The sequence below is a fragment of the Dama dama genome, chromosome 10 (genome assembly GCF_033118175.1).
Source record: "Dama dama isolate Ldn47 chromosome 10, ASM3311817v1, whole genome shotgun sequence".
Taxonomy (NCBI): domain Eukaryota; kingdom Metazoa; phylum Chordata; class Mammalia; order Artiodactyla; family Cervidae; genus Dama; species Dama dama.
The window spans coordinates 21,010,087-21,036,210 of NC_083690.1; the positions used below are offsets into that span (position 1 = coordinate 21,010,087).

The 26,124-nt window shown below is 47.0% G+C and overlaps 1 protein-coding gene across 2 annotated transcripts in view; it reads left to right on the forward strand.

Moving 5' to 3' along the window:
• The window catches only part of EEF2K (eukaryotic elongation factor 2 kinase), a 66,702-nt gene extending 40,937 nt beyond the window's left edge, over positions 1–25,765 (forward strand). The window contains exons 7-18 of one of the 2 annotated variants that reach the window (XM_061152993.1): positions 517–666; positions 896–1,028; positions 1,281–1,408; positions 2,082–2,283; positions 4,285–4,352; positions 7,450–7,527; positions 8,347–8,409; positions 9,732–9,866; positions 9,977–10,165; positions 16,404–16,528; positions 20,969–21,147; positions 22,394–25,765. In XM_061152993.1, the coding sequence (XP_061008976.1) occupies positions 517–666; positions 896–1,028; positions 1,281–1,408; positions 2,082–2,283; positions 4,285–4,352; positions 7,450–7,527; positions 8,347–8,409; positions 9,732–9,866; positions 9,977–10,165; positions 16,404–16,528; positions 20,969–21,147; positions 22,394–22,503 (1,560 nt within the window). In that variant the 3' untranslated portion in view covers positions 22,504–25,765. The remainder of the gene's footprint in view (positions 1–516; positions 667–895; positions 1,029–1,280; positions 1,409–2,081; positions 2,284–4,284; positions 4,353–7,449; positions 7,528–8,346; positions 8,410–9,731; positions 9,867–9,976; positions 10,166–16,403; positions 16,529–20,968; positions 21,148–22,393) is intronic. The other variant, XM_061152994.1, reaches the window with a different exon arrangement.
• The last annotated feature ends 359 nt before the right edge of the window (positions 25,766–26,124 follow it).

Consider the following 26,124-nt stretch of genomic DNA (forward strand, 5'->3'; position numbering starts at 1 on the left):
TGGGGTTTCTTTTTCCAGGCACTAATCCCATTCATGAGAGCTTTTCTCTCCTGACCTTGTCACCTCCCAAAGGCCCCACCTCCTTAATACCATCACCTGTGAGCATTGAGATTTCAACAGATGAAATTTGGAGGGATCCATTCAGGCCATGGACTTCCCTGGTGGATCAGACAGTAAAGCGTCTGCCTACGATGCGGTAGACCCGGGTTCAATCCCTGGGTCAGGAAGATCTCCTGGAGAAGGAAATGGCAACCCACTCCAGTACTCTTGCCTAGAAAATCCCATGGACAGAGAAGCCTAGTAGGGTCCATGGGGTCGCAAAGAGTCGGAAACGACTGAGCGACTTCACTTTCACTTTCTTTATTCAGGCCATAGCAGGGGTTTTCATTCTAAAGGAAAAGGGGAATGGATTCTGGGGACCATCAGCACTTTCAACCTTTCTGCTCCAGCCTCTTGTCAGAGGAGGTTGCCACCTGGGCCCTGCCCTTCCCCTGACTCCTCCCGCCTTCCCGCCAGGTGGACATCATGCAGATGTGCGTCATAGAGCTGAAGGAGAGACCTGGCCGGCCGCTGTTCCACCTGGAACACTACATCGAGGGCAAATACATCAAGTACAACTCCAACTCGGGCTTCGTCCGTGATGACAACGTGCGCCTGACACCGCAGGTGAGGCCCCTGCAGAGCCCCGTGTCCCTTCTCAGCAGACCTCGGGCCCCTCCGAATTAAACAGGGCTTCTTGCTTTGTCCTTGCCTCTGGACACTCCTCCCTGCAGAGAAAGGCCCCCAACGTGGGCAGAGCTGGGGTACCGCAGCCCGTCAGAGCAGTGCCTGCCGGTGTCCACGCAACCCACTGCCTGGTCTCTGCGGTCACCTTTTCCTTCTTCTCGCCCCACAGGCCTTCAGCCACTTCACGTTTGAGCGTTCCGGCCACCAGCTGATTGTGGTGGACATTCAGGGCGTGGGCGACCTCTACACCGACCCGCAGATCCACACCGAGAGGGGCACTGACTTTGGAGATGGAAACCTAGGTAGGCTGGGAAAGCCAGCATGGCCCCAGAGACCATGCTTCCCTGCAAAATCTCCAGGTTCTTTGTTCGCCCGGGCAAGCAGGCCAAGGTGGTATATGGGCCACCATATAAGGAGATGGGAGCCTGGGACGTCTGGCCCCTGCCTGCTTAGCATGTTTTACACCTGCCCCTGCCACATTTAGGCTGCTCAGTGCTGCCCTGCCCCCACCCCAAAACAGAACAATGCTCCAGACCCCCAACTCTTGTCTGCAGGTGTCCGCGGGATGGCTCTCTTCTTTCACTCGCATGCCTGCAACCGGATTTGCAAGAGCATGGGCCTCGCTCCCTTTGACCTGTCCCCAAGAGAGAGGGATGCAGTGAATCAGAACACCAAGCTGCTGGTAGGTGGACTGGCAGGGCCCTTCTGCTGCAGGACCAGAAAACTGTGCTTCCTGTGCGCTGGTGGCCCAGGCCCTGTGATGCTTAATTGAAGAGTATTGTGGCTAGAAGAATCTTAGTCCCATCTGTGTCCCTCACCCCTTTTGAACCAGTGTACACAGCCCTCCTAACTATCCCCACTAATAGAGGAATTGGGGTCTGTTTGATTTGGGTCCATTTTTGCCCAGAGGGGACCAGATGTGTACAGATAGTGAGTGCGGTGTGTGTGGTTTGTGGTTTGTGTGATGTGTTGACAAAAAAGACTTGAACTTGGCTCACTGAGCACCTTGTTGTGTCCCTGTTGTACCCGCATTACCACCTTCAGTACATGGACCAGATATAAGGCCATATTGTCAAAGACCAGCTTGGGATTCTTCAGTACATCCCCCAGCTCAGGGCTATGAACGGTGGTCATCACTTTGGGAGTGCTGGCCCTCGGAGGTCATGTTCCAGATGCCCCTTTTTATAGAGGCCTTCGGGTTAATCCCCCTCAGATTATTTTTAGATTTTCTGCCAGTCCCTAAGGCCTCTGTGGCTGAAAGGGTCTCAAGTTTTGAGGGACCAACAGGCAACAGGAAGAACCCCTTGTTCCCAAAAGGTGCCTATGTGACGTCCATATCCCTGTTAATTCTCCAGCAGTCAGCCAAGACCATCTTAAGGGGGACAGAGGAAAAGTGCGGGAGCCCCCGGGTGAGGACCCTCTCGGGGAGCCGGCCCCCACTGCTCCTTCGCCTCTCAGAGAACTCCGGAGATGACAACATGAGTGACGTGACCTTTGACTCTCTCCCTTCCTCGCCATCTTCAGCCACACCACACAGCCAGAAACTGGACCACCTCCGTGAGTGATGGTTTGGTCCCTGGTTATTGTGATTGGAGGGGGCAAGCACCAGGTAGAACAGGGCTAAATTGGCTTTCACTTCTGTTAGAAAATCAGACATGCCAACCAAAGAGATTGATGGCCCAGATGGCTTTATGGATGAGTTCTTTTAATAAGCTTTCAAGATGCAGTCATCCAAATGCTGTAAAAACCACCTGTATTGTAGAAAACAAGGTAATGTTTTTCAGTGATTGAAATTTGCAAAAAGTTTTACACCAAAATTTGACAAAACACCAAAAAAGAAAACTTTTATCCCAACTTCACTTAAAAATATACAAGGCAAAAGTTCTAAATAAAGTATTAGCAAATAAAGACTAGTATCTTAAAAGAAAGTCTGTCACAGCCAAAGAGGGATTTTGCAGGAATCTGAAGGTTGTTCAGGGTTCAGAAACCAATTAGCATCATGTGATTAGGTCACAGGAAAAAAACAGCGATCATTAATTCTGAAGCTGAAGTGACAAGAGTTTACTCATGGACAGACTTTACTCATGATACAGATGTGGGAGCTGCAGGAAAGAGGAAAGGCAAGACTGACTCCATGGTTTTGGGCTGAAGAACTGGCAGGACTGTGGTCAGTTATTCAGCTGAAAGAAGCCCCAGGGGAGCAGGAGAGGATGATCTTTTAAAGAAGCCTGTACATCACCACCAAAAGGCCTTGGGAATAGTCTGGAGCAGGAGTTGACAAACTGTTTCTTAAAAGGCCAGAGAGTAAATATTTTATTCTTTGTGGGCAACATAAACATGACCATTGACAATATTTAAAACAAATCAGTGTGACTGTGTTCCAAAAAACTGTATGGTTGCTGAATTTTAAATTTCATGTAATTTTCACATGTTACAAAGTAGGTCTGATTTTTTTCAACCATTTAAAAATATGAAAAACTTTCTTAAAAACTATCTAAGAGGGCTTCCCTGGTGGTCCAGTGGTTGAGAGTCCACTTTGCAATGTGGGGGATGCCGGTTTGATCCCTGCCCAGGAAGATCCCACATGCCATGGGGCAGCTGAGCCCATGCACCACAGCTATTGAGCCTGCATCTGGGGCCTGCTAGCTGCCTCTGCTGAGCCCACACACCACAACTGCCAAAGCCTGATTGCCCTAGAGCTCATGCTCCACAGCAAGAGAAACCACTGCAGGGAGAAGCACTTCCTCTACAACCAGAGAGTAGCCCCTGCTTGTAGCAACTAGAGAAAGAGCCCGCACATGGCCACTTACCCAGCACAGCCAAACATAAATAAATACATTAAAAAAAAAAAAAAAAGATTATTTAAAAAAAGCATAAAAACAGCAGACAAGCCAGATTTGGTTAGTGGGAGTTTGGGACAAGAGATAAAGGCTGGAATCTACCAGGAAATTGTTGGTTTTTAAACCATCTAAGGCTTCTCCCATTTGTAGCTACCTCCCATTTGTACCCCATTTGTACCTCGCATTGGTACCCCAAATGGACAAATGCCTTTTTTTTCATTCACAACTGCACCTCATTGAGGGCTGACCATAGGTCAGGTGCATAATGCTGATCAATACGGTACACAATTATATCACCATTTGCCTCATGAAAACCCCAAGGCCATGCAGCAGCTAAGCCACTTACTCAGGACAAGTACAGGCAGCTGGCACATAAAGAGTCTGGGTAAATTCTCAAAGAGGAACTGAGGCCTCTCAGGTGCCAACAACTATCTTCTTCCATTTTTGTACTTTATAAATGTCAAATAAAAAAGGCTTGGCAACTCCCTAGTGGTCCAGCGGTGCTTTCTGTAGGACTCTGCTTTCACTGCCGAGGGCCTGGGTTTCATCTCTGGTCAGGGATCTAAGATCTTGCAAGCCATGTGGTGTGGCCCAAAAAATAAGTAAGTATAAATTAAAGAGAAGAAAGGTTTTGTGGCAGCTGTGGATGGGTTAGATGGATCTCCTGAACTCTTCCAGCCGTGGAACTGCTGCCTTTCTCTGTTTTCTCCCTGCCCAGATTGGCCTGTGTTCAGCGACCTCGATAACATGGCACCTCGAGACCAGGACCCTCTGGACAACCACCGGGTGAGTGGAGGGGATGGGGTGGGGTGGGGTGGGTAGGAGTGGACGCCCTCCTGTGGGAACTGAGGGTGAGTCGTCAGATTCAGAGGTGGGCAGCCCAGGTCTGCTCAGGGCACTGGCAGGAGGGCACAGGCAGCCGCCTCTGGGAAGAGCTGGGTCCATTTCCGTTTCCGGAGGTGGTTGGAGCAGAGAATCCAAGTCAGCAGCAGTGTGACCTGCTGGTACATGCTGGGCTCGGCCCTGGGTTTGGTTTGGCACGTGTGTGCGTCTTGGGGGAGAAGGGGCTCTGCTGGGGGTCCAATGTGTAATGCACAGCACAGGCAGCTGTGATGCTCCCAGGTCGGATGAGCAGAACAGGTTTCCTTACAGCCTCTTTGTGATTCAACTGTAAGACACCGTAGATGACATATTTGCATTCAGAGGAACATATGTCACAGTGTCAAATTAAAAATCCATTAAAGGGACTTCCCTGGCAGTCCAGTGGTTAAGACTCCACACCTCCCACTGTAGGGAACACGGGTTCCATCCCTGGTTGGGGAACTAAGATCCCACGTGCTGCATGGTGGGGCCAAAACAAAGAAATAAAAGTTGTGTGTTGTTTTTTTTTAAAGGCTTTGAAATCCAGTGAGTAATTTACACTTACTGGCATATCTCAATCTAAACCCTTTATTTACATCAGAAATACTTATTCTGCATTTGGAGTTCATAGAATTTACAGTTGAAAGAGTAGATTCACATATGCCTGTTGTTATGTGACATAAGAAAAAGAGAAGTTATGTGGTAAAAGAAGTTCATCAGAATTTTTTAAATAGACTTTGCAGAAATGTCACCCTTGCACAAGCCAATGGTACCTTAAGCTGCCCGCTCGGCTCCGAAGGTTCAGCTTCACTCCTGACTGCTTCCCAGAGTTCTTGTGTGACAGAAAAAATTAGGAAGAGCTGCACATACGGAATTGTCACTATGGGCTGATAGTCTGATAGATAATTCTCATTTAATTCTCACATAACTTGTGAGGTAGTTGATAGTTTCTGCTCCTCTCAGAATAGTTTTTATGTTTTACCCTAGAATTAGAATTAGAATTAGGGCTTCCCTTGTGGCTCAGCTGATAAAGAATCCACCTGCAATATGGAAGACCTGGGTTTGATCCCTGGGTTGGGAAGATCCCCTGGAGAAGGGAAAGGCTACCCACTCCAGTATTCTGGCCCGGAGAATTCCAGGGACTGTAGAGCCCATGGGGTGGCAAAGAGTCAGACACGACCGAGCGACTTTCACTTTCACTTTTCTTTCTAGAATTAGGATGAATTTTAGAAATTCAGAGTAGGTTGAAAAGGAAAAGGTTCGGAAGACTAGCGAGGTGAAAAGTCTCCCTCCCAGCTGTGGCCTCAGCCACCTGCTTGTCCCAGCACTGCTTGGGCAGTGCTCTCATTATCCCTGACTTAGTGGTGGGGAAACTGGGACACAGAAAGGTAAGCTGCTTGCTCGTGGGCAACCAGTGATGGAGCCAGCATTCAAACCCAGGCCATCTGGCCTTGAACCCGTCTGCGTACTGCTGTCCTTCATGTTATTCTCCACAGTTTTTCAGATGAGAACGCTGTGTTTTGGAGAGGCTGGCTGCCTTGCCCAGGGTCCCAGAGCTGGAAAGTGCAGAGCTGGGGTTTGAGTGAGGCACTCTGTTGCCTGGCTTGGGGGTGGTTACCAAGGATGGGACGTGTAGCCCAAGGTCTTGCAGAGAGTAGGGGCGAGGAGGGGGCTGCCTGGAGCTTTTGAGTATAGCCTGTGACCTGATTTCAAAAACAGCCTTTCATTCCGCACACTGAACACTTCAGTTTAATTGTCTGTAAATTATATCTCAATTTTTAAAATTGAAATAGTTTAAAAAAAAAATTGAAACAGTTTAAAAAAATAGAATAGTTATTTGACCCACAGAGAGCAAGGCCTGGGGGAGGGCAGTGGGAAGCCTGGGGTGCGTCTAGAAACCAGGGCAGAGGCCTTTTAAGGGTAACACTGCTCCTTGGGGTGGAGTGGATTCCTGGCCAGAACGGAGGCCAAGGATTCCATTGTGTGTGTCCCATGGCTCCCATCTGCCTAGGAGACTGATCCAAGTTTTACATTCATGGTAGTGATACCAAGCTGCTTTTAAAAATATGTTAAGTAAAATAAAATGGTTTATTTAAGGAAAAATGATAAAAGAGAAGTATGAATTCCTGAGAGGAGTTTTATTTCAAGGAAGAAGAGAATGGGGTGAGGAAGAGACTCATAAGAAGTCTACATTTTAACAGAAATGTTTCAATTCCTTTTAGAAATAAAAGATCTAAAGTAACTAAGGCCTAGTGTTAAGAGCTGTTGGAACTTGGCAACTGGGGGGCACAGGAGTTCATTTTTGAATTCTCTATTCTTATTGGTGTGTTTGAAATGTCTCTCAGTGAAATAAAGAAGGAAGAAAATAAAAGTTTTAGCTGAACGGTGATGCAGGTGGCATACAGATATGATCGCAACTCAACAGTGATAGACAAATGACTGAAGTTTCAGAAATTCTAAATTATACCAGATTCCTTTTTACAACAGAATTCAGATCTAGAAGAATAAAAAATGTGCCGAACTGACCTGTGCAGTTTTGGTAAAGGGCTTAGTTGTAAATAATTGTTTGCAATGCTACATTTTTATCCTTGGGTCTTATCCTTTAAACCAGCCTTTGTTTTTCTGCCTGTGAAATGGGTGAGTCACTTAATAATAGCACTTACTATGATCCACACTCTGAGTGTGACACCTCATTTCATCCTCAGAGCCCCTTGATATAGGTGCTATAATGAATCCCCACAGCTCAGGAAACCAAGCTCAAGAGAGGCTGAACAACTGTCCAGGGTCACAACTGGCAAGTCACAAAGCTTATATTTGAGCCTAGGCAGTCTGCGTCTAGAGCCCACGTTCTTCACCACTATTTCTTACTGCTCGCTTGTTACCCAGCCAACATGAGTAGGAGGAAGAGAATGTTAAGTGAGGAGATGGGGCAAAAGAGAGAGAGCAAATGGATGAGATTCCAGGTATCACCACCAGATATTCAGAGGACCCCTGAGACCCTAGAACCATCTTCTCTCCACAGGACTCTGAGAACAGTGGGGACAGCGGATACCCCAGTGAGAAGCGGGGTGACCTGGACGACCCAGAGCCCAAAGAACATGTAAGGAACCCCCAGGAAATGAGAACAGAGTCCCCTGTTGCCTAGTTGTCCAGAAGGATAGAGAACTAGGGGGGAGTGTGAGTGGGTCTTAACAGCATAAAGTAAATTAATATATAAGTCATTTCAGATAAATGCAGGGCAGAAGATAAAACAGGTAATGGGGACTAGTAAGTTTAGTAAGGGGACAAGCATGGGGGATTAGACACAAGGTTGAAAATGGCGGGCACATCGAACGGTGAAGCTGGGACCTCTGGTTGCTGAGCAGAGAGGATGCTGGGCAGTGGGCCAGAATGGTGCTGGTGTAGGTAGAAGGGCCCAGCTCAAAGGCACAGGATTCCAGCAGTCCCTCGGGAGGGTTCCGGAGGATGGAGAATGCCCTAAGTTGTCTTCCCAGCAGCATTCAGGTGAGGGCGATTTTAGGTTGTAGCAGCTGCTTAGGTTTTGCCCAATGCCATCATGGGCATCAAGGCAGCCTTGCTGGGAGCCTCTGGTCTCAGCTTTGATACTGCGAATATAGACAGGTAATGGGGGCTTTGGCTAAGGGAAGAAGCGCTTGTTCTCAGAAGCCAGTTTTCTCAGTGCCTGCCTACCAGGATCCTGTGCCTTTGAATCTGTTCCATCTATGCACACGTGAGACCAGCGCATCAGTCCTGCCTGTCTCCCAGCATCCTCTCTGCTTGGCAAATGTGCCAGCTTCCTGGGGGGGCCAAGCCAGTTCCCTGAGGAGGGCCCCCTGGGAGGGCTGGGCCAGTTCCCCAGGAGGCGGCTCTTGGAAGGAAGGGCCGCTCTTTGGATCACTCTGATCTCTGCCTCCATCAGGGCCACTCGAACGGTAACCGGAGGTACGAGTCAGATGAAGACAGCCTGGGCAGCTCCGGACGGGTAATGCACACCCAGGAATCCTCATCGTGGCTGCTGCTTGTCTTTTCCGGGCTCTCTTTCTGTGTCTCCCCCTTCATGTCACATCATTTCTGCCTGCCCGGGCAATTCATACATCTCCTAAAAGATTTTGCAAAGGAGCCAATCCCTTTGGCAAATACTTTTCGAGCTCCTGCCCTGGGTGGGGTGCTGAGGGATCAGCAAGGAGGATTAGAGGAGATTAGGGTGGCCACGCCCCTCAGCTCCTTCCAGTGTTAATTTATGAACACTTCTTCCAGCCACCCAGTGAGACAGGCTAACCCTATTCATCCCCTTTTGACATACAAGAAAATGAGGGTCTTAAGCGACTCTCCCCAGGTTACCTGGCTAATAGGTCTAAGCAGCAACTCAGGTGATTATCATCAGGCAAGTGTGGGAAAAACCAGCTTCAGGAACCCTCTTCTCTAGCTGACTCTGAGCCACAACTTTGAACCTCTGGCCCTCCAGCCTTTGCTAAGGCGAGTGTCTCCCGCCTGCAAGGTCCTTCCTCCTCCATGGTCATATCTCCTCAAAGCCCGTCTGCTCTCCCAGGCTGGACCCCTGTGGCACCTCCCCCAGGAGCCTTCCCTGATAACCAGGGCAGGCTTGACTCTTGCTGCTTCCAGAACACAGATTATTTATCACATGGCATTTACTTACCATGCAACACATGCAATATTTACTTACCATGAGGTATCTGTCAATCAGGTCAAGGCCACAGCATGGTGTGGAGTCAGGGTTGTTCAACCACAGCACCACTAGGTCATTCTTTGTTGTGGGGGCTGCCCTGGGCACTGTAGGATATTTAGCACATGCGTGCACACACACTCATGTGTGCACACAGCAGGCAGCCTGGCTCTGTCCTGTGAGAACTTGGGACAAGGGTGTCTTTAGCTGGGAGACATGGCGTATTTTCTAAGCCCAACAGCAGAAGCACCCTGGGCATGTGCAGAGAAAGCACAGTGGATGTGCTGCCAGCTCTGTAGTCAGGCTCTTCTGGAGCCTCGTGTGGGCAGCCGCTCAGGGTCGAACCTCCCCGACCAACTCAGATGGTTAAGTGAGGGGCCCCTTCTCCGAGCTGCTCAGTGCATGGTGCTATCCTCTGGGTCCTAGTGCTTCAGCTTTGCCTCAGTGCCCATGAGCTGGCATCATTCAGGAGACTGGAAATAGGCCCCCTTTGTCCAAGAAAACTTGACACCACACGGGTCCACGCCCCCTAACTTGCCAGGCCGGCTTTTGTAGCTGGGAGGGTGCGTCCATCCCCAGCCCCTCGCTGCTCTGGCTTGTAAGTACCGGGTCCTCCCCAGGTCTGTGTGGAGAAGTGGAATCTCTTCAACTCTTCTCGCCTCCACTTGCCGAGACCTTCGGCCGTGGCCCTGGAAGTGCAGAGGCTCAACGCTCTGGACCTCGAGAAGAAAATCGGGAAGTCCATTTTGGGGAAGGTATGGTGATGCCCCCTCTGCACCAACCCGGAGCTTCCCCGGCTGGTTGGGGGCCCCTGGGCTGTGGCTGCAACCTGCAGGCAGCCAGGCCCACCCGCCATCTGTGGCAGGTCCATCTGGCCATGGTGCGCTACCACGAGGCTGGCCGCTTCTGCGAGAAGGACGAGGAGTGGGACCGGGAGTCGGCGGTCTTCCACTTGGAGCACGCGGCCGACCTGGGCGAGCTGGAGGCCATCGTGGGCCTGGGACTCATGTACTCGCAGCTACCCCACCACATCCTGGCGGATGTCTCTCTGAAGGTGAGTGGGTGGGGGCTCAGTCAACCCATCACCCTTCCTCCTCTGGGTTTTTTTTTTTTTTTTTTCATCTATTTTTATTAGTTGGAGGCTAATTACTTTACAATATTGTAGTGGTTTTTGCCATACATTGACATGAATCAGCCATGGATTTGCATGTGTTCCCCATCCCGATCCCCCCTCCTGCCTCCCTCCCCACTCCTCTGGGTTTGTGAGCTTCCCTGGTAGCTTCCCTTGGACTGCAAGGAGATCCAACCAGTCCATCCTAAAGGAAATCAGTCCTGAATATTCATTGGAAGGACTGATGCTAAAGCTGAAATTTCAGTACTTGGGCCACCTGCTGCGAAGAACTGACTCACTGGAAAAGACCCTGATGCTGGGAAAGATTGAAGGTGGGAGGAGAAGGGGATGACAGAGGATGAGATGGTTGGATGGCATCACCAACTCGATGGACATGAGTTTGAGTAAACTCTGGGAGTTGATGGACAGGCGTGCAGCAGTCCATGGGCTGCAGAGTCAGACACGACTGAGTGACTGAACTGAATTGAACTGCTGGCTCAGATGGTAAAGAATCTGCCTGCAGTGCGGGAAATCCAGGTTCGATCACTGGGTCGGGAAGATCCACTGGAGAAGGAAATTGCAACCCACTCCAGTATTCTTGCCTGGAGCATCCCATGGACAGAGGAGCTCAGTCAACCCATCACCCTTCCCTCCCTGGGTTTATGCCCTGGAAATTTCCTGAGCATCACTTTGGGGCCCGGCTAACTTCCAAGTTAGCTGACACTGATAGAATTGGTCTCTGGCCTTGGAGACTGAGTAAAGATGACTGTCGTGTTCCCAGGCAATTACAACGTGGTGCAATGGGAGAAACAGAAGATACTGCTGCACACAAATGAGGGAACGGCCTTAGCTGGGGTTTCCTGATTGTCATTCCCTAGTGGCTAGAACAGGCCTGGCACAGACTCCACATTCAGCATTCATTTGTGGAATGAATGAAAGACGTGATCCCTAAGGTAGATCTGAAGACCCGGTGGAGTCAGCCAGGCACAGGGTGGGAGGAGCAGTGTGGGCGGAGGGAACAGCGTGGGTCTAGGTCCTGGGGAGACAGCCAGAGTGGGGTTTGGAGGACATGAGGCCATTGGTGTAGCTGGAGCATAGTGTGTAAGGAGGAGGTGCAGGAGATGAGGCCAGAGAGGGGGCCCCAGACCGGACGGGTGTGCCAGGAATCCGTGAGGGTGTCTGCTCCCTCTTGGCCCCCCTGCTCTGTGGGCACAGTGGACAGGTCCTGACGAGTCCCGGGGAGTGTGATCCTGCACTTAGAGAAGGTGAGAGGCCCTTGGTGTGCGTGTGCCCCCCGCTATCTGTTCCCATCCCCCCTCACGTAGGCCAGGCTGGTGGCTGGATGAGGCTGGGCTTGTCATGGGCACAGGGTACCAGGCCTCTCTGTGGGCCTGGCCATGGCCCAGAGGGTCGTGGGTCTCAGACTGGGAGAGGGTGTGGAAAGGCACTGGACAGCCCTATGGCTAAAAAGGTTTTGTTTTTTTTTTTTAATATAAAAAGGTTTACAGTGAAAAATCTCCCTCCTACCTTTTCCTCCATCTTCTCATCCTCACATGTAATTCCAAGAGGGTGTTCATTTCCTAGAACTGCCATAAGGGATAACTACCAACTGGGTGGCCTAAAACAACAGAAATTCATTCTCTCATGGTTATAGATGTCAAAGTCCAAAATCAGGTGTCAACATACCCATGATTTTCTAGCTTCTGGTGGGTAGAGGCAATCTGGGGTGTTCCTTGGTCTGTGGGCGCATCACTCCAGTCTGTTGCCATCTTCATATGGCCTTCTGTCTGTGTCTCTGTGTCTCTGTGTCTCTTTTCTCATGAAGACAACAGTCCTGTGGAGTTTAGGGCCCACCCTACTCCAATATGACCTCATCTTAACTAATTAAATCTGTCCATTTGGAAAGACCCTGCATTCTACAGTTCAGAGAGTTGCAAAGAGTTGGCCGTGACTAAGCAGCTAAGCATGCATGCACAGGGATAACTCAAAGCCTGTTTTAAAGATATATTTATTTATTGGCTATGGTGGGTCTCCATTGCTGCACGTGGACTTTCTCTACCTGCGGTGAGCCGGGGGCTACTCTTATTTGTGATGTGCAGGCTTCTCATTGTGGTGGCTTCTCTTGTTGTGGAGCACAGGCTCTAAGGCTTGTGGGCTTCAGTAGTTGCGGGTTGCAGGCTTAGTTGCTCTGTGGCATGTGAAATCTTCCTTGACCAGAGATTGAATGGGTGTCCCTTGCATTGCAAGGCAGATTCTTAACCACTGGACCATCAGGGAAGCCCCTACACCATTTTTATTTCCTGTTTTAGATGGTGAAAGAGCAAGTTTGGTTGGGGAGAGGGGGATTTGACAGGTGTATGAAAATTCCCTCATTTCTCTAGTCTCCGTGCTCCCTGAGGGCTGGATTGAATACATCTCATTTAGCCAGTGGTATGCTGGCAAATGCTTAATGACTGGTTCTTGCAGGTGGGGAGGGAATGTTTGTTCATACATGTATGTAGGCTTATTAGACATTTAGTGATAAAGTGGAGAGTATGGTTTACAAACAATAATAAAAATATTCTGTAGTGAATTCCATATGGTTAGTTTATCCTTACAGAATTCTTTCACTAACTTTTGTGGCCTCCCTCTGGTTGTGGTTGATGAAGAAGGAGTGAAGTTCTGACGTGGATACTGGTTGACACTTTCACTTACTTTAGTGAGTAAAATGGAAGTGAAAAAAGCATGCTCTTTGTCAGAGTTGGAGCTTCATTTATTTGCTGCTGACATGAGCAAGACTCCTTTGCTGAATCAGATGATAGTTTTAAATACTGAAGAGACTCCAGTTTCTTGCACTCATCACAATGTAATGGCTACAGACATAGCATACTTTTAAATGAATCTGCACTATTAATATTTTACCATCTCTTGGTGTAAATGCTCCCACTGTGGCCAGTGTCCGGGTACTAACATAACATCACTGAGCACAGAATTGGAGGGAACGCATAGCAGTGCATCGTTATGTAGCATTTCCGCTATGCAGATTCCACAGGCCAGTGGCTTTCAATCAGGCATCCTCCTTCTCCACGGGATGCTCAGCAGTGTCAGGAGATATCTTGGTTGTCACAGCTCTGGGAATACAGCCGGCGTCTAGTGGACAGAGGCCAGGGATGCTGCCAAATATCTACAGTACACAGGCCAGTCCCCACACAACAGAATTATCCCGTCTATAATGTCATTAGTGCTGAGGTTGAGAAGTCCTGCAATGGATATTAATAACCTCAAGACCATAGATAACACTAAAGCAGAGTAAAATAATTAGGAAGTGATGAGCTTTGGGTGTTTGTTACCTTTCATTTAACTGTAAAGTTAACATAATTTAATTTTTAATAAAGTCTGTGTTTTATGACTGGTTTGCTGTCACATCATTTTTCATGAGCTTGTCGAGCCAGCTCCAGTATTCCTGCCACATTGGCCTGTTCCCCAGCATCTGGCGCAGAGAGGATGTTAGAAGTGTCTGAGGCCTGAATAAAGGAATGCCGAGGCCCAGAATGAGTGGTGAGGGGCCAGGACTGGGGACCCTTCTCAGTCTGTTTATACCAGTCGCACCTAAGCCCCTTTCTAAAGGGATGTGGAAGCTGTTTCAGTTTTCTCATCTGAAGGTTGTCTCAAAGGCCTTTCTCTCTAGGACCGGCTCTGACAGCCAAAAATAAAACACATGGGCAAGTGCCCTGAAAAGCTGCTGACCCATCTCGCGCGTTCCCCACGGCCCCGTTGTTTGGACCTTTTCGTGTTATCTTGCTAAAACATTCACTCATCTGCGCTAAGTGTGTGTAGAGTTGCTTCAAGTCATGTTCCACTCTTTGCAACCCCATGGACTGTAGCCCGCCAGGCTCCTCTGTCCATGGAGATTTCTCCAGGCAAGAATACTGGAGTGGGTTGCCATTCCCTCCTCCAGGGGATCTTCCTGACCCGGGGATCGAACCCATGACTCTTACGTCTACCTGTGTTGGCGGGAGGGTTCTTTACCCCTAGCACCACCTGGAAAGCCCACTAATCCAGCACATATTTTTGAGTGCTCCTACACTCTGAGCAGGGTCCTAGGTTATTATTGACAACAGCAAACCTTTCAGATGGAAAAGAATGTAAATACAGGTAATAATTAACAAATGAAAATATTTCCAACAGAAGTAAAAATAACGGAGCACTTCCTGTGCCAAGCATTGTTCTTAAGTGCGAGATGGGATAATGTGACAGGGAATGAATGACTGGATAGGCCTTCTTTATTGGATGTTAGTTCCCTGACTGAACATCCTGGCATCACTGACTCTATGGACATGAGTTTGAGCAAGCTCTGGGAGTTGGTGATGGACAGGAAAGCCTGGTGTGCTGCAGTCCATGGGGACACGACTGAGCGACTGAACTGGCGGACTCCCTGGCTGAACCTGTGCCCCCTGCAGTTAAAGCACAGAGTCTTAACCACCAGACTGCCAGGGAAGTCCCTATGATTAGGCCTCTTGTTATTAAGAGACTGATTCCAGGTGCAAGGGAGGCTGGGAAATGTAGTTTTTAGCAGGTCAGCCATGTGCCAGCAAAAATATGGCAGGGGATAATGGATATGGGGGACAACTGGTAGTCCCTGCCACACTTCTTAAAGTCTGAAGGTTGAGAAGGGCCTCATAGACTGATAGAGAGCTTTGTATTTGTCTCCAAGTGAGATAAGAAGTCTTAGAGCAGCTTTGATAGAGTAATATGACAAGACTTGGGCTTAAAATATCTCTCTGGATAGATCTTGGAGAAGCAGAATAAAAGCAGAAGGGAATATGCATCGGTATAGCCACTGTGGGAAACAGTCAGCTCCTCAAAAGGCTAAACATAGAGTTATATGTGACCCAGAAGTTCTACTCCCAGGTTTGTGTATGCATGCTCACTTGCTCAGTTGTGTTCAACCCTTTGCAACCCCCTGGTCTGTAGTCTGCCAGGCTTCTCTGCTCATGGAATTTTCTAAGCAAGACTATTGGAGTCAGATGCCATTTCCTACCCTGGGGGATCTTCCCGATCTAGGAATCAAACCTGCATCTCTTGTGCCTCCTACATTGGCAGGCAGATTCTTTACTTCTGTGCCACCTGGGCTTCCCCGCTCCTTGGTATATGTGCTCAGTCATATTCCTCTCTTTGTGACCGACCCCGTGAACTGTAGTCCACCAGGCTCCTCTGTCCATGAGGATTCTCCAGGCAAGAATTCTGGAGTGGGTTGCCATACCCTTCTCCAGGGGATCTTCCCAACCCAGGGATTGAACCCAGGCCTCCCGCATTGCAGGCAGATTCTTTACCAACTGAGCCACCAGGAAGCCTACTCCTGGGTATATAACCCCTCCCCAAATAGATACATACATCCACATAAAAGTTTGTACACAGGTGTTCACAGAGAATAACTGTAAAATGAAAACAACCCAATGTCCATCACCTGATGACTTAATGAACAGATAAATTGTGGTATATTCATACAATGGAATCATTTTTGGCCATAAGTGAGAATGAAACACGGATAAAGCTGTATGAAATGAACTTTGAAAACCTTATGCCAAGTGGAAAAAGCCAGACACAAAAGACCACTTGTTATATGATTGCATTTATATAAAATACCCAGAATAGGAAAATCTCTAGAAACAGAATGTAGTTTAGTGGTTGTCCAAGTCTGGGTGGGATGGGGAGCAATTGGGAGGTAATAGTTAAAGGGTATGGTGTTTTGATTTCTTTTTTGACTTAATGAAAATATTCTAAAATTGATTATGGTGATGGTTGCACAGTCTGTAAATATACTAAAAACTACTGAGTTGTACACTTTAAATGAATGAGTTATATGAATTATATCTCGATAAAGTTGCTAAAAAATTTAAAAGAATTGGAAGCTGGGAGCCCCTGTTGGAGGTAGATAGATGATGTGGCCTCTGGCAGAATCACATCAGATAGAGGTGGGAGTGGACTAAACTTCCATTTCTCCCGGCCTGATGGGAACCCCAGGGAGCTCTTTGCAGCAGGGTAAAGCCCTGTTCTCTTTTTCACAATGCGCAGTTCTACAGCAGCCCCAACCTGAAGCTCTCAATTCAAGAAACAGAAAAAGATTGATGTATGAGATTCTGGCAGCCCCTCACATATAATGCTCATTTTTTCTCTCCCCCTCTTTGGTTTGTATGAATAGGAGACAGAAGAGAACAAAACCAAAGGATTTGATTACTTACTGAAGGCAGCTGAAGCTGGTGACAGACAGTGCATGATTCTGGTGGCACGAGCCTTTGACACCGGCCAGAACCTCAGCCCTGACAGGTACTGTGACCATGGCTCAGGTGGAACTGGTGGGAACCTGGGATGCAGGTGGGAGCCTCTGCTCTGGAATCAGAACAGACCTGGGTTCCAGGTGTGCCTCCCCCGAGTACCAGCCCCGTGACCATGGGCGAGTAGGTTCACCTCCCTGACCTCAGTTTCTTCATTGTGGAAAATCAGAATACTGATAGAACCTGCACCCTAGGAGGGTTGTGTGTGGTTGTGTGAGGGTTAGATGAGATGATGCCTGTAATTTCACTGGCACATAAAGTGAGAGAGAAATGGCATCTTAGCCATTTTATGTAAAGATTTGTCTGAGAAAGAGTCTGAAGGGATATGTAGCATCAGGCCTAGAGCCAGTTGTTGCTAGATGATAGGATTAGGGGTGATTTTAATGGACTCTTCCTATTTTTGTTTTTACTGTTTCCACTTCTAAGAGGGAGTGGAGGAGAGGAAATGAGCTCCAGGGGAGTTCAGTCCTGGTGTGAGTTTTCCAGAGTGATTTGGGCTTCCCTGGTGGCTCAGATGGTAAAGAATCTGCCTACAATGCAGGAGACCCTGGGTCAGGAAAATCCCCTGGAGAAGGGAATGGCTACCAACTTCGGTATCCTTGCCTGGAGAATTCCATGGACAGAGAAGCCTGACAGACTGCAGTCCATGGGGTCGCAGAGAGTCAGACAAGACTGAGCAACTAACACTTTCACTTTTTTTTTATTCCACTTTTTTGAGACCCCTGACAGCTACAACCCTATAGGTATTAACAGCTTTTCCCTTATGCCTCTGGCAGAGATACCAGGATTGGATTCTCTGGTGGTGGCAAGAGAGGAGAATGGCAGCTTCATCTCGGGTCTTTGGCTTGGCTGGTGGGAGGTCCCAGAAGTCCGGGAGCAGAGGACGGTTGAGGGAATTCAACTCTCAGTGGGACCCACTGCTCACTGGCTCCCAGTGGATCTCAGCTTCCCCCTTTGTTCTCAGACGCCTGTGGCTTTCTGGAAGGGACAGTGTCCAGACCTCCAGGATTGGGGCAGCTTGGCACTTCCCTCCTTTGGGGGTCATGTTCTCACCTCCCTCTCACTGAGTTTCGAAGCAAAGTCAGGACTCTGGCTCTGTCATGTCAAGCTCTCAGGGTCTGAAATTGTCTAAATTACATATCATGCAAACGTTTGTCAGCTACCTGCTGTGTAACAGTAACACTCCCTTATATTTGGGTGCGCCTTCATATCTGTGATTTTATTTCACTGAGAACTAGAATTGGGTTTCCTGCATCTCTTCAGTGCCAGTGATTAGCACAGGGCCTGGTTCAGTGGTTGTATGAATGAAAGAATCAACACATCTCTTTGACACAGACCGGGCAGCATTTAGAGGCTTATTTTATGGATGTGTGGTTCTAAGAAGTGAAGGGGCTTGTCCGCAGTTAAGTAGCCAGTAAGTAGCAAGGCCAAAACTTAGGTCTCCTCATCTCTTCTCCAGTGGACTGTACATTAGCTTGCTTCTTAGGGGGATCAGAATCACTGACGTGGAGGGGAGGTAAACAAAACAAACATGACATGATTTTGTCCAAAATCAAATGCCAACATCTATGATGCCCATTGAGACTTCCCTGTAGCTCAAATGATAAGGAATCTGCCTGCAATGCAAGAGACCAGGGTTCAGTCCCTGGGTCTGGAATATCCTCTGGAGAAGGGAAGGGCAACACATTCCAGTAATCTTGCCTGGAGAATCCCATAGACAGAGAAGCCTGGCAGGCTATAGTCCTTGGGGTCACAAAGAGTCAGACACGACTGAGCAACTAATACACACACATGATGCCCATTGAATGCAGTGGGGAACAACCATGTGGGTGTGGGGAACTGGTACTAGGCATTGAATATATGTATCTGAGGCCCTTAAAAAATCTTTACTGTATGTGTTTTCTCTTTATCTCCTCTGTCTACTATCTCTTTTTGTTTGAGATGATAGGTTTTTTGTTGTTGATTTGTTAATAATTTTATATATATATATATATATGGGCTTCCCTTGTAGCTTAGCTGGTAAAGAATCTGCCTGCAATGCAGGAGACCCCGGTTCAATTCCTGGGTTGGGATGATCCCCTGGAGAAGGGATGGGCTACCCACTCCCAGTATTCATGGGCTTCCCTGGTGGCTCAGACAGTAAAGAATCTGCCTGGCAATGCAGGAGATGTAGGTTTGATCCTTGGGTTGGGAAGATCCCCTGGAGGAGGGCATGCCAATCCACTCCAGTATTCTTGCCTGGAGAATCCCCAGGGAAAGAGGAGCCTGAAGGGCTACAGTCCTTGGGGTCAGAAAGAGTCAGACACAACTGAGGACGAAGCACAGCACACATATATATTTTGGCCTTGTGGAATGTGGGATCTTAGTTCCCCAATCAGGGATCAAACCCATGCCCTTTGCAGTGGAAGCATGGAGTCCTGCCCATCAAACCATCAGTGAATTCCCTGTAAAATTTTTTATTTTTTTAAGGCTATTACCTCTTTAGTATATGAGTTGACTTAAAACCTTTTTTCAGAGATGGCTACCATAGATTTAGGGCAGCAGGGAGACCATTTGCCACACAGTGCCCATTGTCTATTGGGTCTGGGGACATGCTCGTTTTTAGTATTTGTGTAGTTAAATCTATCAAGATTTTCTTCTGTAGCATCTTCCAAAGTCTTTCTCTTACTCTTCTTCCTCATTCCAAGCAGCCCCAGCCTCTTCCATTCAGGGAGCATTAATGAGAGTCGGCTATTTGCAGTTAAGGGAGTTTGACCTCCTCAGAAGTTACCATCTCATAGGAGAAGGAAAAGTCATTGGAAATTTCAAGGCATGGTGGACACGCTAACCAGTGGGTGTGGAGTTGGGTGGGGTGGGTGGGAAGAGAGTAGGCCCTTTTCCCTTCTTTTATATTTAATGTGTTGGGAGAAGTTCTGCCTTGCCTTTCAAGACCAGAGAGGGTCAAAGCTGAAAGAATTGAGATCAGCTAGTTTAGTGGTTTCCAATCCACTGTTCAAACCCCAGTCTTCTGGATGTGCCACAAATAATTTTCAAATAACGTCCTTTCTTTATAAAATAAAATGGAGTCAAGATTATCTCCTGATACCATCCCACCCAGCTGCTTCAGCAGACATTTATAGAGGCTGTGCTGTTTGCCAGGCCCTGGGAATGCAGCTGTGAATAAAACAGACACGGTTCCTGCCTTCCTAGAGCTTACATTCTAGGCAGGGCAACCATAATAAACAAGTGGATAAGTAAACAGGAGAATTACAGTTGGAGGTAATGGTAAGATATAGAGTATTTGGGGCCAGCGTCCCTGAAGAAGCTGAGCTGAGGTTGAAGAGATGAGGAGCCAGGTGTGGGAAAAGTTAAAGGAAGGATGTTTTAAGAAAAGGGAGCAGCAGGTGCAAAAGCCAAAGGGCAGACAGGAGCTGGCACGTTCGAGGAGGAGAAAGTGACCCAGCGAGTCTGGCACGGCTGACAGGAGCTAAGACGGAAGGGTGAAGCCGGGTCCATGTATATGTGTTTATATATATAGCTGTAGCTCCAGGGACATTTCATGAGGCACACAGACCTTCTTATCTGTGTCTCTCTTTGCTCTTTCCTGAGGTACTATAGTTACTCACGTGTTTGGTAATATGCATTAGTACACCCCAAGGAAAAGAGCCCACTGCCCTATTTAGTCTTTATTTTGTTTTGCTCAGATTTGGTTGGAACTTGTGTCTGCCTTTGGGGGTTTGGCCATTGTGCAGCTGTAAAAGAAAGAATTGAGGGTGAAGGGCAGAGTCAGAAGGGGGAAGTCAGCTATTCTGGGGTAAGCCCTCCATTTTCTGGAGGAAAGCCAGAGCTGGCCAGCAGAGGCAGAGAAAGAAAGGGCTGAATGACCGCTGTCAGAAGGTTCTGGGGGCCTTGGTGAAGGGTACCCCAACCACCTCCTCTCCTGCACGAGTTATAGGGCAAATTGGTTGGGATACCACCCACTGCTAATGCAAACCCATAGGGTAGTTTTTTTGTTTTTTATGGTTTTCTTTTTGTTTTTGGCCACCTCGTGCAGCTTGTGGGATCTTAGTTCCCCAACCAGGGATTGAACCCAGGCCCTGGCAGTAAAAGCCCCAGGTCCTAACTGGGACTGCCAGGGAATTCCTGTAGGGTGATTTTATGTAGACTAGAAAAATGTTCCCCTTCCTCAAGATGCTCGACTTCCATCTGTTGGAAAATTATTGTACTATACCAGTTTTGTTAGGGAAAACTACTTGACCGCTATTGTAATAAATATATAGATCTACAGTGTGAATGACAGCCCTTAGATGTGGTGGCATTGGATACTATGGGTCCTGAAGCATAGATAGTGGCCCCACTGGGATCCCTGACTTGTCCCCCCTGCTGATGGGCCTCCTCCTTCCTGCCCTGTTGCCATGGTAACTTCCTCTTTTCCTCTCTATCTCCTGACAAGGTCCCAGAGCTGGCCAGAGGCTCTCCACTGGTACAATACTGCCCTGGAGACAACTGACTGTGATGAGGGTGGGGAGTATGATGGGATGCAAGACGAACCCCGGTACATGCTGCTGGCCAGGGAGGCGGAGATGCTGTTCACAGGCGGCTGTGGGCTGGAGAAGGACCCACAGAGATCAGGTAGGACCTGGCAGACCTGCCGCTGGGGTGGGACAGGGCTGGATAGTGAGAGACATAATTCCTGTCTCACTGGGAATCACAACAAGATGCAAGACTGAGTTTCTTCTTTCCATTTTGGTGGGAGAAAGATTCATACTGTGCCTGTATTTTGCCAGGCTGGATACCCATATGATGCTTAGAAAGGGGCTTTATCAAGTTGGTAAGCAGATGAACGTTTTTAATAGTCACATGTTAGAAATTTGGGCTCTTTGTTTGCAATTCAAAAATTGAGCTGACATTTTCATAAGATTCACCATTTTAAAGTGTATAGTTCTGTGGTTTTAGTATGTTCACAGAGTTATGCCATCATCACCACTACCTAATTCCAGAACATTTCCATCATGCCAGAAAAAAACCTGGTACCTATTAGCAGTGACTCCCTATTTCCCCTTCCTGCCGTCCCTGGCGACCACTAACCTACTTTCCGTCTTTATAGATTTACCTGTTCTGGTCATTTCATACAAATGGGATCACAGTATGTGACCTTTTGTGTCTTCCTGCTTTCAAGGATCATTCAGGTTGCAGCCTGTGTCAATACTTCACCCCTTGTTACTGCTGAATAATATTCCATTTTATAGATACTACATTTTGTTTATTCATTCATCAGTTAATGCATATTATATATATTAAACAACATGACAGACATACTGAACTCCTGGTTTTGCAGGTATAGGATGAGGCTAAGTTTAAAAGTTTTTTTTTAAGGTAGTATAACAAAATCAAGCAAATAATACTGTAATTCTGTAATCTTTTATTTGAAACTTCTAAATCCAAAAGCACTGAAAATCAAGTGTTTTTGTATGTTCTCCACAAATTCATTTGGTGGCCAAACCCATCTAGATACTTTATCCCTTCCACTTTCATATAGCCCCAATTTGTCCAATAGACATTCTCAACCTGATTCTCAATGACTCAGTTGGAATCACCCATGAGCCCTAAGCCAATCACTGCGCTTCCTGGGCTGGCTTACTCTGGGTGGCTGTGCCTAAGTCCTGACCAATGCCTGTGGCCTGGTGAAGAACAGGGAAGATGCTTTGATTGACCCGGCTTGGATCACGTGCACGCTCAGAGCCCCACCCAGGTTATGTGCAGGGATAGGGCAGAAGGAGTAACCTCGGGGTGATCTTCCTGGAGAGGGGTCAGGGATACCACGCAGCAAAAACAACAGGCTCTTCACCTCTTGGTGCCCTACTTTGCTTTCTTTCAGGCGACTTATACACCCAGGCAGCCGAGGCAGCAATGGAAGCCATGAAAGGCCGGCTGGCCAACCAATACTACGAGAAAGCGGAGGAGGCCTGGGCCCAGATGGAGGAATAACTTGCTGGAAAAAACCACTGCCAGCCAGCCCCAAGTTACAGGGCTAGGAGAGGGGGGAAGAAAAAGACTTCTTATTTAGGGTGGTTTGGGGGCTGGAGCGGGCAGATGTTTTTAGTAAATCAACTTTTGTATGTTCTTTTTTAACTCTTGAAAATGTCTTTGCTACCAGTGGAGACACTGCAGCTGTCCCCTAGGGCACTGGGGACTGAAAAAGCAGCCTAATGAACCAACATATCTTTCTGAGGTTCTTTTTCTATGTATTATTCTTATTGTTGTTTGTCATGAGATGTAAGAAAATGTATCTTTTCTGCCCTGGAGGGAAAATATTAAGGCTTTGCTCGTCAGCCTTTTCAGGCTGGGCTGAAATCTCAGGCCCACAGAGTCTGTGTTTCCTAAGTCAGGATGAGGTGGGAAAGAGCAGAGCTGCATGTTAGCTTTCCATGAGGTGTGTATTGTCATGTCTGTCCTAGAGCAAAACCATCTTTCTCAGAGCATTTGGAAGAATGTGTGTGGCGTTTTTTGGTGTGTGTGAGATTGTACATCTCCCAGGCCCTCTTCTGCCGTAGGGGAGGGCCCACACACTGTTTTCTTATCTTTTAATTTCCTTCCTGAAATGCAACTGATTTTGTGGAATACAGCCAAATTACATTCTGAAGCATGTTTTCCACAGTGGGCTTTACAAAACAGGTTTGATTTCTATATGCACACTTTTACTACCTCTAATTCCTGCCTCAGCTTGTGTGGAAGTGGGGGCACCTCAAAGCTTTTACGTGTAAGGGCTGTGGCTTGGAAGGTTGAAGCCTTTCCTCCAAGCAGACATGGACTTTGCATCTCAGTGGCAGCATCCACAATATGACTGAAGTACCCCTTGTACAGTATTCCTCTGTATTTTCTTAGCATCTGATGTTCTTACGAAGAATCTGCTCCCAACCCCCATCCTCGGCATTTTCTGCTTGAAGCTTGGCTGATTTTCTTGTCATTTGTAGTAGGATGCTTTCAGCAGCAGTCCCTTGAGATTTGTTTAAGCTGTTGGAGAATGAGAGGGCAAGAACTATAAACACTCATTAATTCCAGTGGTTTCCCCAGGGCCAGGCTATGGCTATCTGTATTTAATGAGTGTTCTCTTTAGAAGGATTTAAAAAAAAAAAAAAAAAAAGAAGGATTTCAGATTTAACATCAGTGTGATTTCAACTGATGTTTCAAATAGCAAAGAAAACAGACTGCTTTGATCAACCCCAAGTGCTAAAGCAACATCTCTTTGTTTAAAAATCAAAACATAAAAAAAAAAAAAAAAAAAAAACAGCGTAACATACAAACCAGTTCATTAAGACAGGTCCTTCAGCATGTTAGTGTTAAGTACTGTGCAGTCATGACCCTCTGCATGGATTCGGTTCCAAAGTTAAGAGTGTGCCCTAAAGGAAAAATCAAGCAGAGTCAAAATTACCCTCGAAAAATCCTTTGGATCACCTATAAATGATGGGTACCCCTGTTTTTGTATTTGGACTCACCATAACCAGTTTCCTCCAAAAGCTGGAACTAATTACCCTTTTGCCGTTTGCACAGATCAAGCAGTTGGCTTGCCTTAAGTCTTGTGTGTTTTAAACCAGTGCATACAGTTAATTTGCATTTGTTAAATGTAAACCAGAAGCAGCTTTGACTTTTCAAAGTTCTCAAGCCTCATTAACTGATGCTTTTGTTGTTACTGTTGTTAGTTCAACCAGTCTCCTCGCTCTCTGAGATTTTATTATGCAAATCATTTATGTTCCCTGGCCACCTGTCTCATTTCTTAGTTGCCTGTCAGTGCTTTTCTGTAACACACGGATCGGCAACTTTTTTCTAAAGGGCCAGATAGTAAATATTTTAGGCTTTGTGGGCCTTATGGTCTCTGCTGCAACTACTAAGCCTTGCCTTTGTAGTGCAGAAACATCGGTGAATGATACCTAAATGAATGAGTGCAGCTGGTGTTCCAATAAAACTTTATTGACAAAAACAGCCTGCCTGGGCTATAGTTTGCCAGCCCCTGCTCTAATCCTGACTAAGAGTTACTATATTAAACCCTGAAGCTGAGCGTTACCTCAATTTTTCTTCAATCTCTAGTGCTTAAAAACACAGTGTCTCGGCACCAACTAAGCACTCAGTAAATTCATAAAAAATGGAGTGTTTGTGGCTCTGGTTCCTCCAGCCTGTCTGGAATGGCTTGGTCACCTGTGCAATTCCACCCATCCATATGGCTTTAATGTCAGCAGGTGGTCCCCTTCTCCTCTAGGAGACTGGAATGGCCTGGATATACTATAGTTAATCAAATGCTTCTTTAAGGGCCAGTGAGAGCAAAGTGATCTGCAAGACACAAATCCTTCTGAGCCAACAGAACTTATTCCACCTTCAAAAGATAGTTCTGTGCCTTCTAAAATTGGTTAGGGCATCTTCTTTTTCCACAAATGCTGGGCATCCAAAAAGCAAAAAAAACCTCAGGACATTCCAGCCCACCTGGGAAGACATCAGAGACTATCTTCAAGTACAAGAAGCAGGTGAAGGTCCAGGAGATTAGCAGAGTCAAGGATAGAATCAGTATCTTCAATCAGTATCTTCACAGATGGAAAATCCAAGGTTCTGAAAGGTAGACTCTTTCCAAATATCCTGCTGGTGAGAGGCTAAGCTGAAGCCAGGATCTGAGAGCTACTCTTAGAGGATCCTGAGAATAAAATTTAAAATTAAACTGGAGTGAACTGGAGTATAATGTTTCTCAGTTTGGGTATAGGTTTAAAAAGAAAAAAAAGCAGGCTTTATGGATGTAAGTAGGAAAAAAAAAATCCCTAACCCCCAGTGCAGCTGGATGTCCTTATTCCCTCCTCACCTGAGGCCCTGTGGGAATTTATCATCAAATGCAACCTTGATGAATCAAGCCAGGTAACTTAACTGTTGTTGCTATTTTAATGACTTCCTTTCCTTTCATCCCAGCACATTTGTCTGCAGTACTAGACATGTTTTACAAATCAACAAAATGTTTACACAAGTATGTGCAGCTTGTGGCGGGGGGGGGGGGGGGGGGGGGGCAGGGGGAAGGAGACAAAATATGCATATTCTCTGCAATTGTGCCTGTTACTCATGTTTCCTAATCTCTGAGGTAACCATTTAACCTAGACAAGGTAGACACTGGGTGGGACCCAGAGAAGTGGCTTGTATTATAGATTTATTTTTGCATATGTATTAAGTTCAATTTTGCCTTTCCAAATAAAGTGATTTCTTTCTTTCTGGTCTCAAATTCAAGTGTCTTCTGGTAATAGATGAGTGAAGGAGCTGAGTGGAGACAGAGTGGATTGAAGGCCTTAGTCCCACCTGAAAGAAGCAGCTCAGATTCAGCTCCAGATGCTTGTCCCCTGGGGAGTGTGGGCTCAATGTTGCCCTGTTTTCCAGTTTTTCAAGTTGCTGAAAATTGGATTTTTTAACACAAGTTTTCTCAATTTTTAATATTTCTAATAAATTCTTAACAAAAACCTTCCAGATTTGGCACATATGTTTTGCATTTGCTTTATATAAAGGATGTACCCCTCTCTCTCTCTCTTTTTTTTTTTTTTTTGGTTTTTCTGACCTAGAAAACAAAGAATATTTTTTACCAATAGA